This window comes from Myxocyprinus asiaticus, chromosome 14, assembly GCF_019703515.2.
Source record: "Myxocyprinus asiaticus isolate MX2 ecotype Aquarium Trade chromosome 14, UBuf_Myxa_2, whole genome shotgun sequence".
NCBI lineage: Eukaryota > Metazoa > Chordata > Actinopteri > Cypriniformes > Catostomidae > Myxocyprinus > Myxocyprinus asiaticus.
Window position 1 is genome coordinate 19,710,891 of NC_059357.1, and position 17,407 is coordinate 19,728,297.

The 17,407-nt window shown below is 39.7% G+C and overlaps 1 protein-coding gene across 4 annotated transcripts in view; it reads right to left on the reverse strand.

Moving 5' to 3' along the window:
- Positions 1-650: 650 nt before the first annotated feature.
- LOC127452282 (leucine-rich repeat-containing protein 4B-like) overlaps positions 651-17,407 on the reverse strand; it is a 74,423-nt gene continuing 57,666 nt past the window's right edge. For all 4 annotated transcript variants that reach the window (XM_051717632.1, XM_051717630.1, XM_051717633.1 and 1 more), the window contains 2 exons: positions 8,835-9,353; positions 651-7,260 (listed from right to left, as the gene is read on the reverse strand). In XM_051717632.1, the coding sequence (XP_051573592.1) occupies positions 5,302-7,260; positions 8,835-9,080 (2,205 nt within the window). In that variant the 5' untranslated portion in view covers positions 9,081-9,353 and the 3' untranslated portion in view covers positions 651-5,301. The remainder of the gene's footprint in view (positions 7,261-8,834; positions 9,354-17,407) is intronic.

Genomic DNA, 17,407 nt, shown 5'->3' on the forward strand with positions numbered 1-17,407 from the left:
GCGGTTTCGACCAGTTGAAAATCAGCAAGGCTGCCCCCTGACTTATTGATTGGGGTTTTAGGAAAAACTGTGCAAAATGAATTCCAAAATTATGCTTTTTCCTCATTTTGGGTAAAAGCCTCATTCAGAAGATCATGCACAAGCCTGGAGCATAAGAAAATATACTAAAGTGATTTAAACCGGGGATTTAAAATGGATGTCTGGCTCTCACCTTCTCTCATGACAGCCTCTCTTTCTTAAAGGGATAGTTCACCTAAAAATACAATTGTCTGTCATCATTTACTCTCCCTCATGTTGTTTCAAACCCATATGACTTTCGGTCTTCTGTGCAACACAAACTGTGAAACTGTTTGTCAGTTACCATTCACTTTCATTCTATGAAAAAAAAAAAAAAAAAAAAAGATGCAATAAAAGTGAATGGTGACTGAGACACACACTACCTAACATCTTTTGTCTTCCACAGAAGAAAGTCATACAGGTTTGGATGACAGAATTTACATTTTTGGGCAAACTATACCTTTAACACCGTAAAAACAAACATGTGCAAACTCACATACACAGAAACACACATGCTTTCCACATACTGTACTCATAGCACACATACACTCTTTTACACACTTAAAGACACAAATTAACAACAGAATCACGCTCTCTTATTGTAAAACTTACACACTTAAAAATATCACATGCACGCATATACAGAGGGCAACGAAAAAATAGATCAATGAGAAAACATTGATTGAAATACATGGTTGTCTTCAATTAAGCTTACAAAAGCTGAAATGGCCATTTTCATGAGCAATTATAGTTGTCAAACACTCACACACAGACACATGGTTAAGCCAAACCCGCAACACCACAATCTCGGGTGCTCTTTGCATAAGTCCTAACCAGCAGGTGGGCAGGGTCTTTCTCCGCAAAGTGTGTTTATGAGAGAGCTGAGACTCACCGGCTCGATGTGTATGAGTGTGTGTTTCAGGTTCTCATCCCTGTGACTCAGATCCTGCAGTGTTTCAGTGGAGAAAGGTTGCCTGTCTTTATACCTTTGTCACCGCTTTTACAATCTATATAAAAACATTTGTATCTGAGATTGCAGGCTATGTAAAGATCCCAAGTGATCAGGATGAGATATGTGATATTTTATAACAGTCTTTGCCCTGTCCGACTACCAATCTGCTTGGCAACACTTTCTTATAAGTTGCTTTGGAAAGAAAGCAGATGCCTTGAGCATAAATGTAATACGACTACTGTCTGGTACACACATATGTGCGCACACACAAACAGATGTGTATGTTAATCACTTGAGAACCAAATGAGCATATGCAAATCATGGGTATGAGAGGGAAAATATGATAATGGATGTGCCTATAGAAGATCTCACTAATTGCAACTCAATGTTCATGAATGTCATTGACAAAAAGATTTATTGATCGCAAGGGCTGAGGCGCAGTATAAGTGCTATGAATATGCTAATGTGTGATTTAAGAACAAGGAGGACAATGGGTAGGGTAAATGAGATGGTTATGTCCTCGTAAATGATGTCCTATACTGCCTCAGTCCTCGCATTTGCATCTGAGACCTGAACGCCGTGATGGGGACTGTTGCAGCAGCAACAGTGACCTGGGAAACCTCACCATGGGAACCTGTTGGAACGCTGTGCTAGAGTATGGATGCACCAGTATGTCGGATGACAATTGACACGGTGGTGGCAATGTACTTGGGTGTGAGGACATGCGTGTGGTTATTTGTACGTGTTGTTGGGTAACAAGGTTTGCCGAACACAGACACAGGACCCACGAAGATGGCACCCTAGCTTTGACAGTGTTTGGCACATTAGTGCAAAGGCGTGTTGCTGTGGCAACAGGGTGTTGACATGGCACAGTCACACTTCTCAGCACTGATAATGGGTGACACTCTGTGAACAAGTGTATATCAGAAGCCTGGTCTCTCTCTCATATCTTTTTCTGTGCAGAGAACGACGCTACCAACCAGCCACATCACATTCTGTCTGTTTCTGAGGAGAACTGTCCCCAAGCTTTTAGCTCCAAGGGTTACATACAGTGATACCGCAAATACACAAAAAAAGAAAAGACAAAAACATAGAACAAATCAATGCCACCAAGTTTCACAATTTCAGTTGCCATTTTGTGTGCCATATTTATATATTTTTTTAAATTTCGAAGTGACTTCTGCTAACAGAACATTTTTCATAATTATAACGAGTGTAATATTAGCTAATTATAATAACAAGAACAATATTACAATTAAGATAACTCTTGATTTTGAAAAACAAAAAACAAAATGAAACTAGATAAAAACAAGTAATGAAAGACACTTATTATCATAATAGTTTTGTTTTTAAAAGAGCTCTATAAGTTTCTATAGTTTTCATTTATTTGTCCATTTTCATTTTTAAAAAAGCTTTCCAAACTCCAAATCTCGCTCACTGAGTGGGTTGCTCTTACCTTTCAAATGCTGTCCTCCATTTGCTTTCAGAATCTCTGCTCAAACAGTAGTTCCGTCCACATGTCTGGACACAGTGTTCACTATAATCCATATTGCCCCTGCAGGAATCGCCAGAGTTTGTGTTCTGTTCTGAATCATGGCCAAAAAGGCAGGGTCCTGATAAAGTTTTGTCTTGTACAAAAAACAGAGGGGACAGGCCATTGAGGGAGCCATTTTAAGGCCCATCCATTTATTTATTTTTCTTTAGTTTTTGAGTGTTTGTCATTGTAGTTATTCATGGTACTTCAATCAAAACGTTGCCATTGCCAGTACTTCCACTGCTATTCCAACTGAGGGGATTATCAGCTGTAGTGACACTTTTTACACAATGAAATACAAGCATCACCTCTAAGTAAAAACAAAGAAACTGACTAAAACAATTTCTATGCTTTTGATACTTTTCAATAATGATGATAGTAACTGTAATGTAATGTCAACATTAACTTATTTTTGAAATCAGATTTCATAACTTCCCATTTTCCCAGTATAGCAGCATGTAGATCAACCTTTACAGTTTATTTTCATTGCATTACATAGTGTCATCATTATTGTCTTTTTATCAATGGCGGTAACTGATATTGACCCAATTTGGATCTCAAAGACCTGCAGATTCATACAGTAGTGTATTTATAATGTGAATTAAAATTACCTCTCCTCAATGACCCTGTTAGTTATAGAACAAGAAGGTCCCTTTTAAGACTTTTAAGAAAAACAAAGCCAAAGTATCTGAAATCAAATACAATTTCCAGAATTCTTAAATGCATCCCAGTCCCTTTGTCTCTTCAGCATCCCCTTAAGTCCCACAAGGGTGTGACAGTTTCGGACATGTTTTTAAGCAGAGAAAGGATTTATCAGTGACAAAGCACTACAACAGCAGTTGCTAAATTCTTTAAAAGCCATGGCTTTCAGTCAGAAAAATTTAAAGATACTTCTTAATTTATTTCTCTGAATGAAAATATATTTATATAGGCGGAGGCTATTTGCACTAAGTGCAAATAGCCATAGATGATATTTACACTATAAGTGCAAATAGCAACAGATGCTATTTTCACTAAGTGTAAAAAGCAACGAAAAGCATCTTTTTTGCACTAAGTGCAAATAGTTACACCAACCCCTACCCCTAACCCTACTTCACAAAAATGAACCATGGTTTTACTACAGTAACCATAGTATCACCACAATATTTTTCTAGTAAAATCACAGTAACCACAAAATTAAACATGGTTACTATTAACTACATGTTACTGTACTAACACCATGGTTAGTACATCAGAACTATATAGTTTCCACCAAAACACATGGTTACAACAATATTACTACAGTAAAACCATGGTTAATTTTATCTGGATCAAATCTTTCTCTCAATTCCCCGACCTTTACTGTGACCAAATCAATGTGATGGATCTCTTTTATTTATTACTATAAGTAGTATTATAGGAAATATTAAGAGTAGAGACATAGGGAACAAGTGTCAAAGGGTGGGATTCAAACCCAGATCTCCAGCGTGACAACACATACACATACCGTCATTACACCCAGAGCTACTACAGCCACACATGGGGGTGCAGTTTGTCATAAAATCCTGTGTTTCCACAAGACTGTTGGAGCGCAAATAGTCACTTAGTTATCCAACCTCTTAATCCACTAAATGTCTAACCTGTTAACCAGTGTAATGTCTCTACCCCATTGCAAAAAATTCAAATATGCCCACATTTATTTGATCAGCAGCTGAACCCAAATAAATCTGTTGTGACTGTCTTGAGTTTGGTCTGAGCGGTGGTGGGTGGAGTTAGTGTAAATAGCCTCTGCCAACAAGATGAGCTATTTGCAGTTAGTGTAAAAAAACACTCTGATTTATATTTTGTGTATAATTTCATAGTTGACATATTCTCTTAAAATTTGTATATCTTTCATTGTCTTTTTGCACTTTCGGTTCATTTTCTCCTAAACTGTGAGAGCCATTGCGAACGAGGAGAGAAACTGAGTCCATCATCACAAAACACAAGCCCTATACACAGTGCTGGTCTATTAATCCACTTTCCTTCAGCAGGACTGTGAACCTCTACAAAATCTGAATGATCAATTTTGTTATCTTTTGCACTCTAAACCGTTAGCATGGGTTATCTTTCGTTCTCAGCCATTTGTGTCCGTAAATACTTGGAAATACTTAAAGGTTCTGCTCATGTATTCCTATATACACTTCGTACCTGATGGTGCCTATGATGTGTTTTGAATGTAGTAGCATCTCTGCTTTATTGATGGAGTTCTGTGTATGAGATTGTATACACGCATATGTATTGATTTTTTCATCTTGTGAGATTGTGTCTGTACATATGCGTATTGATGCTGATGTGCAAAGATTTTGCTTTGGCACAGCTTGGTGCAAGTTTGGCACATAATTATCAATCTTTCATTAAACAGTAATGTATTGATTCATATTGTTTTGGCAAGTGTGTTATTGTTTGCTGATGTTCGATGATCCCCTTAATATGTGTGGATCAGATTGTGGCAAAGACTGTGATTTTTACTGCAGTGTGGTTGCCTTCTAGAGACTCCCCCACTCTCTGCCAGCGCATTTACTTTGTAGTGGTTTCACAGCTGTGCCTTATTCTTCTGTAGGTAATATTTCATACAATGCTGGGCCTAACTTTCTCATTACTCCTGAGAACATACCCATAGGGGTTGAAAAGCCAATACCCTTCATCTGTTTCTGTCTCCCTGATACTAATTCTCGATCCTTTATCTGTACATTTACCATTCTCTCTTCCCCTTTTTCTCTCTCTCTCTTCCTTGACTTCAGATCTGGGTTTCTTGGACATTCTCCTTGGAGCCACTCTTGAAGAGCAATGGCTCAATCTGTGGGTTCTGCCCTTTGCCTATCAGGCCTTTCAGTGACCCATGGATGCCAAGAGTCGGCAGGGGCATTGAAGAAGGCATGGAGCATGGTGTGCTACCTGCAGAAACTGGCACCTGTGTGCAAGAGATGGGGGTAGTCTGGGCCTGGGAGCAAGGAGAGGGGTTGTTGTTATTGTTTAGGCCTCCAACAGAACCTCCACCAAGGCCCAGACCCATCATGTTATTGTTGAAGTGATGGGCCTTGTAGTAATGGTTGAGATGCTCTGCTCGTGCGAGGTTTGGGAGGTTTACAATTTCTGGGTGGTGAAGCCGCAAGCTCTGACTGCCTCCGCAGGACCCTCCTTGTGGTACTGTGGAACCTCCTGAGATGCCGCTGCCACGAAGGCCTGTTCCTGCTCCAATCTCATCTTCGACATTAATGATCTCTATGGCTCGTGCCGGCCCATGGTGTTTGTGCAACTGGTGTTGCTTCCTCAGCTTGTAGAACACCACCAGCATGACTGCAGCCATGAAGGTGATGGCTACAAAGCAACCAATGATGATCTTAGTGGTCTTCATCACGTCATCAAGCCCAGAAGGGTAGTTGGGTTCAGATATGGGAAGGGTGAAAGTGGGTTTGGTTGCACGGGGAGAGGACGATGAGCCAAGGATCGAGAGAGAAGAGGCGGTAGTGGAGACAACCTCATGCCAGAGGTGCCCAGAAGGTGTAGGGCCGGGAATATGGATGAAGGTCTCGTTGATGGCACGCAAGGCAGAATCTTCCTCTCCTGTGGTCTCCACTGTTTCCACAGTGACCGTGGTGAAGTAGGTGTAGTTGACATTGACATCTGCTGCAGTCACATTCAGGACAGCAGTTGCCGTGGTGTTTCCTGCTGAGTTGGTCACCATGCAGGTGTACTGGCCCGTGTCACGCAGAGTTACGTTGGTGAAATTCAGCGTGCCATCATGCAGCACGGAAATCCTGACACGATAGGAGCCATGGGTCATTAGGGTTCCGTTTGGGGTTATCCAGTTGACAGAGGTCATGGAGGTACCAGTGCGACACTTGAGCTCAGCAGCCATGCCCTCAGTTACATTAAGGTCAGTGGGTGGCTCCACAATGACAGGGGCGTAGCAGGTGAAATGGCTCTGGTCGAGCTCTCCGATGTATTTTCCCTTAAGGTAGGGTGGCGCATGGCACCGTGCACAGCAGGTTGTGTTGCTCGGTACAGTTTCTTTGAGCCACCAGCTTAGCCACAGCACGTCACAGTTGCACACCCATGGGTTATGATTGAGGTGCACCCTCTCCAGCTTCTGCAGAGGTGTGAAAAGATCATGGGGCAATGAGTGCAAGGAATTATGAGATAGGTTGAGCTCCTCTAGGTTCTTGAGATCATCAAACGCATTGCGCTCAATGACAGACATTTGAGAATGCATGAGCCACAGTTTGCGCAAAGATTCTAGGCCCTGGAAGGATCCAGGTCTGATGATTTCCAGACGGTTTCCAGACAACTCCAGCTCCTCTAGTCGCACCAGGGGGGTCAAGTTAGGGATGTCCTTGAGACCACACATACCCAAGTTTAGGTAGCGCAGGTTGATGAGTCCAACAAAGGCTGCATCAGATATATAATCCAGCTTCTTGAGTTCGCCTAAATCAAGACGCCGCAGTGAGGGGACACGGTGAAAGGCGTAGCCTGGTAAGGTCTCAATGGGATTGTTTCGTAACCACAGCTCCCGCAGCTTGCTGAGGTACTCGAAAGCCTGTGATGGCACCAGTGTGAGGCGGTTGTCAAACAGTTCCAAAGTGTTGAGGTTTGGGAGGCCATTGAAAGCCCCCACCTCTATCTGACGAATCTGGTTCTTGGAGAGCTGGAGGATCTCCAGGTGCCTTAAGTGTTTGAATGTGTCTGATTTTATCACCTAAGTGAGAAAATTACAGGTACAGGTTTAGGGTTGAGTTATGTGTGCTCAATTTACATGCCCATGTTGGCTGCTTCATAACATTTTAAACAAACAATAAAGTCAATATAAAGTTGACAGTAAGCACATTCATTATTGACTATGGTGCTTAACAGAAAATTGTTTCGCAACAATTTGCTGTTTGTTTTTGATTAGATCTTTTATGGAAAAACACATTAAAACCAAGGCAACAGGTGAATTGTATAAGTTAGTAGAGGGATATTTCACCCATAAAATGAAAATAGTATGCAAAAGGAAATGTTAGGCAGAATGTTAGTCTCAGTTACAAATCACTTTCATTGCATCTTTTTCCCCATTCAATAATAGTGAATGGTGACAGAGGCTGACATTCTGCCTAACATTTCCTCGTGCTCCACAGGAGAAAGAAACTCATACGGCTTTGAAACAATATGAGGATGAGTACATTATGACAGAATTGTATTTTTGGAGGGAACTTTCCCTTTAACAGTCATCTTAGGAGAATTTGCAAAAACTCGATGAAACAATAAGGATGAAAAGACTATAGCAACGCATCCTAACTGCTATGGGTTCTGTAACCATGAGGCTCAGTACATTTGATACAGCCAGAGCTGCTTTTCTTGGGCAGACAGAAGCTTTCTCCTGGCCTACTGCCACAATCCCCTCTCTATATAGAGCAGGGGAGGGGAGGAGGGTGTTAAACACACTGGGTTGGGGGCGTTGAAGAGGAGGGTGGAAACTGTCAGAGCTGCACTCTCGTGGTACAATGCTAAGGGAGAGAAAGAAGCCAACGAATCTAGGATGCCTTCAGGTATTAAATTTTTTTTAGATTTTTAATCATTTCAAGTGGGGCTTGAGGACATAAACCAAATCAGATTTTTTATGCTCAAATGGAGGCTTGATGAAATGCATTATTATTATTATTATTATTATTATTAATTTTTTTAGTTAACTCTTTCAGTGCTGGGTTTATTTGGGTATTTGCTGTTGCAAATTCTTTTATCTTAAGAAATCTAAACCTTCAAACTTAAAGTAGGTCATCTTAAAGATATAGCTCAACCAAAAATTGAAAATGATATCTTCCTCTCTTTTAATCCTGTATGACTTTCTTTGTTCTATGGTAGAAAAGAGGAGATGTATGGCAGTATGTTAGTCTCAGTCACCATTAACTTTAATTGCATCTTTTTCCCATACAATGAAAGTGAAGTGACTTTAACTCATTCTGCCAAATATCTCATTTTGTGTTCCACAGAAAAAGAAGAAAAAAAGGTAATATGGGTTTGAAACAACATGATGCTGATATCAGAGAATTTTCATTTTTGGGTGAACTATCAATTTAATACCTAACTCCACATTGAAACCTCAGTATTTGAGAAAGGCTGAGAAAAATCATTTGTGCTTACACAATGCAGTGTTGAACCAACATTAGTGAAAATGACACTCAATATTTTAGTGTTAACAAATAAAAAAACCAGCAAAAAACAAAGAAACACAGTAGCACATAATCATCCTCTCACAAAGTCTAATGGGAAGTGATTGGTCTGGTCTGTATTTACCTGTATCGAGTTCTCCTGTAGGTTGAGGTATCGTGTGTTGTTTGATATACTCTCTGGCACCTCGTCCAAGTTTCGTCTTGTACAGATTACTCGACTAGCTTGATTAGAACAACTGCAAGGGGTGGGACAGGTAGAGACCGCTCCCACTGTCTCTTGGCCTGGGAGGATGAGCCGCAACAGCAGCTGGGCAAATAAGAGGAGGAGGGGGGAGGGACTAGGAAGGCTGGTCACCGTGGTGATGCGCATGGCAACTGGGTCATGACCCTTCCAGTGTTCCAAAGAGGTTGATAGGCTGATTTTAAAGGTGCAAATGTCTTTTGAAATTTGTCTGTTCACTTTTGTAGCTTTCTCAAGGCTTCACTTCATGGCTGCATTTTTCAGTGGAAATATTCAGTCTCCTTGGTTGGTAAGTTGATTTGTTGTTTTTCACAGTACAGATAAAATTACACGAGTTGTGCCTTCTTTCCTTTAAAGCATCTTCTGATTTGACAGGTCTCTTTGTGATGAACACATGTTTTACTGAAAAAAGAGAAACAAAGGAGAAATAAGACAAGAGAAGTAATTTTGTTACTCTTACACCATGTCCTGGCCAAGCAATAAAGCATAAACAATAAAAGTTCCTTTAAAATCGGTATCGGTAAAGTTTTTGTCATAACCAGCCTGACTGTTTCAAGCTGCGAGCAGGTCACTTGGTTTCTATTTTGGTGACTTTCTGCCAACCCTGAAACCTCATTTGTCCAAAATCCTGCTCCACATAACTACATTAAACAGTGGTGATTTCTCAGGGTCAGCAAAGCCTTCTCTGCTGGTGTAACATGCCTAATAAATAATTTTCATCCTTTCATTCTCATTGACCTTTTTGCCTATGTATTTTCAACCGCTTTCCACTCCTAATTCATCTACAAACGAATAGCAAAAAACAAAAAGTTTATCCAATCAGAATTTATTCCTCGATGCTTATAAGCAAAGCGTGTCGGCTGTTTCACAAATCGCATGCTCCTTAGCCAAAGCAGCGCGTGAGTCTGAGCTCCACCCCGTCAGGCAATCAGAATTTCCACAGAATCCCTCAACAGTGCAAATGAATGAGCAACTAAAGTCAGACTGTCAGATTCATCAGCCAATCAGATTGATTTATTTGTTCTTGTTGGGTGTGATCTCTAGGATATGTCCCAGTCCAGGCCTTCTAGCTGGCCTTGAGTGACGCAATCACACTTTAAGTGATGTACGTAATTTGAAAGCGAAGAGTGCGAGATCTTGCTGACGAGTCGGTTGTCACTGCCACATCACCACTGAGAAAGATATCCTTATGGATTTAAAAACATGAGATGTACTGCATGATCATGCGATTGATTAATTTAACAGGAAAGGAGGGCTGATTTTCACTTCAAGTAAATTGGTAAGTGCTTTTTGCATCATTATAGCAACATCAAGAGTTTCCTAAGTGTAAATTAGGCTGCTTGAGCATTCAGTGTTGGATCAACTTTTGAAAAGTAACCGTGTACCCTGATGAAACAAAATTTATTGCAAGCAAAATTTAAATCGCAAATATTATTAGAGAGATTTTTCTTGGTATTAGATCTCCTTGGTTCTGGCTTTCATGCGTGGACGGGTGTTTAAAATGTCACTTGGTATTATTAGTTGACTGCCACGTAATGTATGACTTTTTAATGAACTGATGTTCTCAACAATAATGTAAGCAGGTCATTAATAAAGATCTATATACAGGCTACTGAAAGTCTACTGAATGTTTGTTGAAACACTGTTTACTAGCTATAGCAAGTCAGTGGATAAGCTGTTATTTTGCTGCTGTTATACAGGCTATTGATAGTCTACTGAATGTTTGTTGAAACACTGTTTACTAGCTATAGCAAGCCAGTTGATAAGTCACTTATAGTCAGTTAAATATCTACTTGGGACCATCAAAATAAAGTGTTCCCCAAAGTTTGAATGAATGTGTCTGTAGAACTTGTTTTAGTGTTAGTTGTTTTTCTTTTTTGCAGAAGCCCATTATAACCCTCTGTATGCAGTATACAGAGCAGATTTGGTTACTTACACCTTCATCAGTTATAGATTTATATTCTCAAATCCCCTGTGTTTTAATACAATAATTCTGTGTGTGTGAACTATGGTACTAATCTTTATGCCCATACTTGCCCATGGACTTTAAGCTCATGGGGTCTTAGAACTGCATCAACTGGTGCAATGTGTTAAGGCTGATGGATGGCTAATTCAACCCTGAACACCAAGCAAGAGGGTTCAACACTCAGTGCAGGTTATTTAGATTCCAGTAACCTTATAAAAGGATATCCAATAAGACACAGGCCATTACTGATGATGAGGGGCCTAATTATCACACGCTGACATGCATGTTCATTTAACACAGGACTTTACACTTTGCACAGTAAAAAAGAGAAGAACAGAGACAGAAGGAGATGGAGAGAGGGCAGAAGGATGGAGAGATTATTAAACTGATAGATGACTGTACAGCTGCAGGGAGAGAAAAGAATCATCAACACTAATAGATGAATACTGAAAGAGAGAGAGAGAGAGAGAGAGAGAGAGAGAGAGAGAGAGAGAGAGAGAGAGAGAGAGAGAGAAATCCGAGTAAAATGTGAGCTAGAGACAGACAGTAAGGAAAAGATAGCGAGTGAGAAATGTTATGAAGATGAGATAGAGGGTGGAGAAAGAGAGAAATTAAAGAAAAGAAAGGAAAGGAGAGGGATAGCGGAAGAGGGAGAAACAGAAACATTAATATCAAGGGATGAGGAAGGCTTAATAGAAAGGAATGAATATGAAACAGACCGAGAGATAGAAGGGGAACAACAACTTAGGTGCATCAAATACAGAGCAAGAGAAAGTGATGGAGAGATGCGGGAGAAAGACAACACAAGGGAATGAATATAAAATAGGTGGAGATAGAGAGAGAAGAGAGATAACTGTACTGCAGTGTGTGTGTGATACAATTGGTCTGATCAGTCAATAAAATATACATAGATTACAATAACAATACAAACATGCACACATACTGTTCAAGCATGCAAACACACTGGGTGTCATTCATTAATAACTGCATACAAGTGGGGGCCTGGGTAGCTCAGGGGGCAAAAGATGCTGGCTACCACCCCTGGAGTTTGCTAGTTTGAATCCCAGGGCGTGCTGAGTGACTCCAGCCAGGTCTCCTAAGCAACCAAATTGGCCCGGTTGCTAGGGAGGGTAGAGTCACATGGGGTAACCTCCTCGTGGTCACTATAATGTGGTTCATTCTCAGTGGGGCACATGGTGAGTTGAGCGTGGATGCCGTGGTGGATGGCATGAAGCCACAGCTATGTCTCCGCGGCAACGCGCTCAACAAGCTATGTGATAAGATACGTGGGTTGGCGGTCTCAGACGCGGAGGCAGCTGGGATTTGTCCTCCACCACCTGGATTGAGGCGAATCACTACGCGAGGACTTAAAAGTGCATTGGGAATTGGGCATTCCAAATTGGGTGAAAAAAATATAAAAAATTATAATAATAATAACTGCATACAAGTGTTTTTATACAGTGGCAAGAAAAAGTATGTGAACCCTTTGGAATTACCTGCATTTATGTTTAAATTGTCTTAAAATCTGGTTTGATCTTCAAGTTAAAATAATGAACAAACACAATCTGTTTTAACTAATAACACACAAATTATTGTATTGCTTTTGTACATATAGAATACATCATTCAAACATTCACAGTGTAGGTTAGAAAAAGTATGTAAACCCTAGGCTAATGATGTCAACAAAAGCTAATTAGAGTCAGGAGTTGGCAAACCTGGCGTCCGATATATGAAATGAGATTGGAGGTGTGGGTTAGAGCTACTTTGACTTATAAAACATTTTGAGTTTGCTATTCACAAGAAGCATCTGCTGATATGGACCATGCCTTGAAAAAAAGAGATCTCAGAAGACCTATGATCAAGAATTGTTGCTTTACATAAAGCTGGAAAGGGGGGTTAATTTATCTTGAAGAGCTTAGATATTCAACAGAATCAGAATGAGCTTTATTGCCAAGTATGCTTACACATACAAGAAATTTGACTTGGAAACAAAAGCTTCCAGTGCACAAACAATCCTACAACAAGTCAGAAATAATAAAAAATTGAATAAAAATAAGTGAATAGAATATAATGTTTATATAAAAATACACAATAAGACAAAAATATACATACAGTATATACAAATACAATCTGTTATATACAGTGCAAGGGAATGGAATGTGCAGAAGAGGTAGGATATGTTAAATAAATATAATTAAGCTTGTTATTGCACATAATTATTGCTCAATGGGGCATTTTTAACTGTTCATGAGATGGATAGCCTGAGGGAAAAAGCTGTTCCTGTGCCTGGCTGTTCTGGTGCTCAGTGCTCTGTAGCGTCGGCCAGAAGGCAACAGTTCAAAAAGGTAGTGGGCTGGGTGAGTGGGGTCCAGATGATTTTTACAGCCCTTTTCCTCACTCTGGATGTGTACAGTTCTTGGTGGGTGGGAAGGGGAGAACCAATAATCTGCTCAGCAATCTGCACTGTCCTTTGTAGTCCAATTTGGTAGCTGAACCAAACCAGACAGTTATAGAAGTGCAGAGGACAGACTCAGTGACTGCTGTGTAGAACTTTATCAGCAGCACCTGTGGCAGGTTGAACTTCCTCAACTGGTGAAGGAAGTACAACCTCTGCTGGGATTGGGTCTTTTATAAATTCACAGTATGCCCACCTCTTCAGACATTACTACACACTGCGTGTGTTCTCTTATATCTTTAAAGGTGCACTCAGTATTTTTTATTTTTTTCTTCATTAAAAAAGTTTAAGACATGAATTGTAATTTTGCAATATATGTAGGAAATCCTGACCACTCACATTAAAATGAAGACTCCAGTCATATCAGTAACCTTATAAAAGCTGTTTTATTCTACATGAAGAGGGTCCGCACATGTGGGCAGCCATGTTAGAATCACATGACCAGCCGAATACTACTTGCTTAATCTCAGTAATCGTCCTGTTATTGTGCCCTTTACTCATTGATTAAAGAAATCATGGGTGACTGTGAATACTACATTTCTACAATGTCATCTGAAACTGAAAACGATTGATTTTAAATGATGCTGCGTACAAGCTGCTAGGTGTAAATGTAAATCCAAGATGACCCAAAGACAAAAGTTACTCAGTGCACCTTTAACACTGCTCATATTGTCATTTTAATGAGTTTACAGCATGTTAGATTAGTGTGTGTATAGACAGAAGACTTGTTTTCCAATGCAAACTGGAGGTTTCAAAGTGCCCTGCAGGTGTGAGTTGTTTACTCGTCTGCATGTGTGTGTGCGCCGAGGCTTGCTCTAAAACTTAATGACACATGTGAGAGGAGGATCTCTCCTCTGCCATCAGCAGACCCATCATTCCCAATCACATCCCATCAGATCTCATTCAGCCCAAGTCCAAGATGACACAAAGACAAAACTTACTGTGTGCACCTTTAATATAAAATATATTGCAGCATCTTTGCCTTTGTATCACTTTTTTTAATAAACAACTTTACAGATCATAAGTGTTTTTCTTTGCCAAATAGTCATAATATTAATACTATTGCTGGGACTTGCAGTGCACTCTGTGTGCCTTTGAATACCAAAAACAAAATTGTTATTGCTGTGCTATTTTTAATAGTCGTTAGCAGTATTAAAGTATCTAATAATGGGTCAGACTGAAGATGGGTTTGTTGGGTGAGATCTGTGTTTTAATGCTTGCACTCTAGAGCATTTAAATTTCATCACGTTTAATTTATAACATGCAGGGTTTTAAGCAAATATAACACAAGTAAATGTACATGGCAATAAGAACTTAACTGCACTTAACACAAGTATAAACAGTATCTGTTACAGTGGCATATAATGTATATTGTTCTAAATGATAACATTTTTTAACCTTTAAACCATTTTTTTTACACTTGACTCTTTCTTATCACCCCTCAAACAGTGTATTCATGATAATACTGTCATGTTGTCCAGCAGACGAACTGAAATTGTTTGTGAAATGTCTTGAAAATTTTCTTTCTCATTAAGCAAATTAACAACACACTCGTCATCACTGCTTCAGCTGGTAGAGAGATGTGTTTTATTTTTTCAATCTGCTCTAGGGCTGAAACATTATCGACAACGTTGACAATAAAAAAATTGCCGACAAAAATTTTAGTTGTCAAATAGTCGTTTGATCTCATTTAACGTAACATGAGATCACATTAAACTCTAATAATGACACGCGAGAGCAGCACTGCAGCTCGCGCCTGACTGAGAAGAGGAAGAATTACATAACTCACAGTCCAGACGCACTTCAAACTATCCAAACAGCTTCAGGTGATGTAGATTGCAAAGTATGACGGAATTATAATGCAAAAATACAAAATAAGTAAATACAGAAGCACTCTCGTTGTGGAATAAGTGGAGCACGAGCTGCTACTCGGCTGAAGCAAAACTTGTGTGTCGAGTGTCTTTAAAGGAAACACCCCAGCATTACATCTTTAATGCAGTTATATTTAAAGCATTATAGCTTTAATAAAGTTCAAATAATACGGAAGCAGGTCATGTAAATAACTACAAACTCAGAAACTGTCATTTCTCTGTGCGGTCAGTGCCTCTTCTATGAGTTGCGTGAATGTCCTGATCTAAGAGGGAGAGATTGAAACTGCACCCGGCTGATGCACACTCTGTTACGGGGACGCTCGTCCCTCGAGCATGCACTTGCTGCAGCTAGATTATAACCAGTGTTGTTTAAATTATCCATTTGTCATTCTTTAGTAAAAGTAAAGATACCTTCATGGAAATTGACTCAAGTAAAAGTTAAAGAAAACAACTTAAGTAAAATATTAAAGTAACTGATATTAAATTTTCTTAAAAGTACAAGTAAATTGCATAAATTATGGAACAGTTCATTAAACCCATGGCAACTTATTTGACTGGTGGTGCTCATCATTTACTCACCCACATGCCATCCCAGATGTGTATGACTTTCTTTCATCTGCAGAACACAAACAAAGATTTTTAGGAAAATATTTCAGCTCTATAGGTCAATTCAATGCAAGTGAATGGTGGCCAGACATTTCAAGCTACATACAGCACATAAGGGAGCATAAAGTTATCCATACTACTACAGTGGTTAAATCCATGTCCTCTGAAGCGATTCAGTTGGTTTTGGGTGAGAATAAACCAAATTGTAACTCATTTTCACTGTACATCTTACCATTGTAATCTCTAGGCGCGATCATGATTTCAAGCTTGATTTCACTTTCTAGTGATTGACACATGCGCAGCACCTAGATGGTGTTATAGGAAGTGTAATCGAGCTTAAAATCCTGATCGCCAAGGAGACTGTTAATGTCAAGATTTATAGTCGAAAAAGAAGTTATATTTTGGTCTGTTCTCACCCAAAACCAATTGGATCTGTTCAGAAGACATTGGTGAAACCACTGGAGTCTTATGGATTACGCTTATGCTGCATTTATGTGCTTTTTGGAACTTCAAAGGTCTGGCCACCATTCACTTACATTGAATTGACCTACATAACAGCGCTATTCTTCTGAAAATCTTTTATTTGTTTGTGTTCTGCAGAAAAAAAAATTAAAGTCATACACATCTTGTATCGAATGAGGGTGAGAAAATTATGAGAGAATTTTCATTTTAAAATGAACTATCCCTTTAATGGCGCATTCAAGTCACATCAGAAAGATCATATTTATGGGATGAGTGTAAATGAACACCACAGTCCATAAAAATTGGAACATTGAAGGAGGGAGTTGAGTCATATTAGAGACCAGAATAGAGATTTGTGTGTGTGGGGGATACACACTGCAAAAAATGATTTTCAAGATAAGTATTTTTGTCTTGTTTTCCTGTAAAATTATCTAAACATTCTTAAAACGTGATTTATTTACTTGTCAAGCAAAATGGGATAAGATATTAAGTCTTGCTTTAAGATAAATCTGACAAAATTTAGTGAACTTTAGACTCAAAACAAGAAAAAAATCTGCCAATGGGGTAAGTAAAATAAACTTGTTCCCTATCTGTCACTCACTCGACGTTGTGCCCCAAACACCTCTGATCTTTGAAAAAAGTCCAATGGGAATTGGCGAGTGGAATTTGCATTCCACTCCCCCAGACATACGGGAGTGAAAAGAGCTGGCTCACAACCACTCATTCAGATTTTTTCTTTGGAGCCGAGCGGTTGTGTTTCAGCGAGCTGAATTCCTCCGCTGATCCATTCACCTCGAAAACTATTGGATTTATGGCGCATTAAAGCGGTTTCTCCCCCTCTTGCACCGGTGGTGTGTAGAGAACGCCCCTGGGTGCTTCAGCAGCTAAAAGAGTATATTCTTCCTAATAAAAGAGTATATATTCCTACTAAAAGAGTGGCACAGATGGAGCGTCTTTTTAAAGATGCCTTTCTGTCTGTATATAATTCCTGGTTGCGGTTACTATCTCTCCGCTTCTGACGGCCACGATTGCTGTCTCATGTGCTTAGGTGCTGCCCACGCGGAGACGGTGTTCGTGGACGGGTCATGTTCTCACT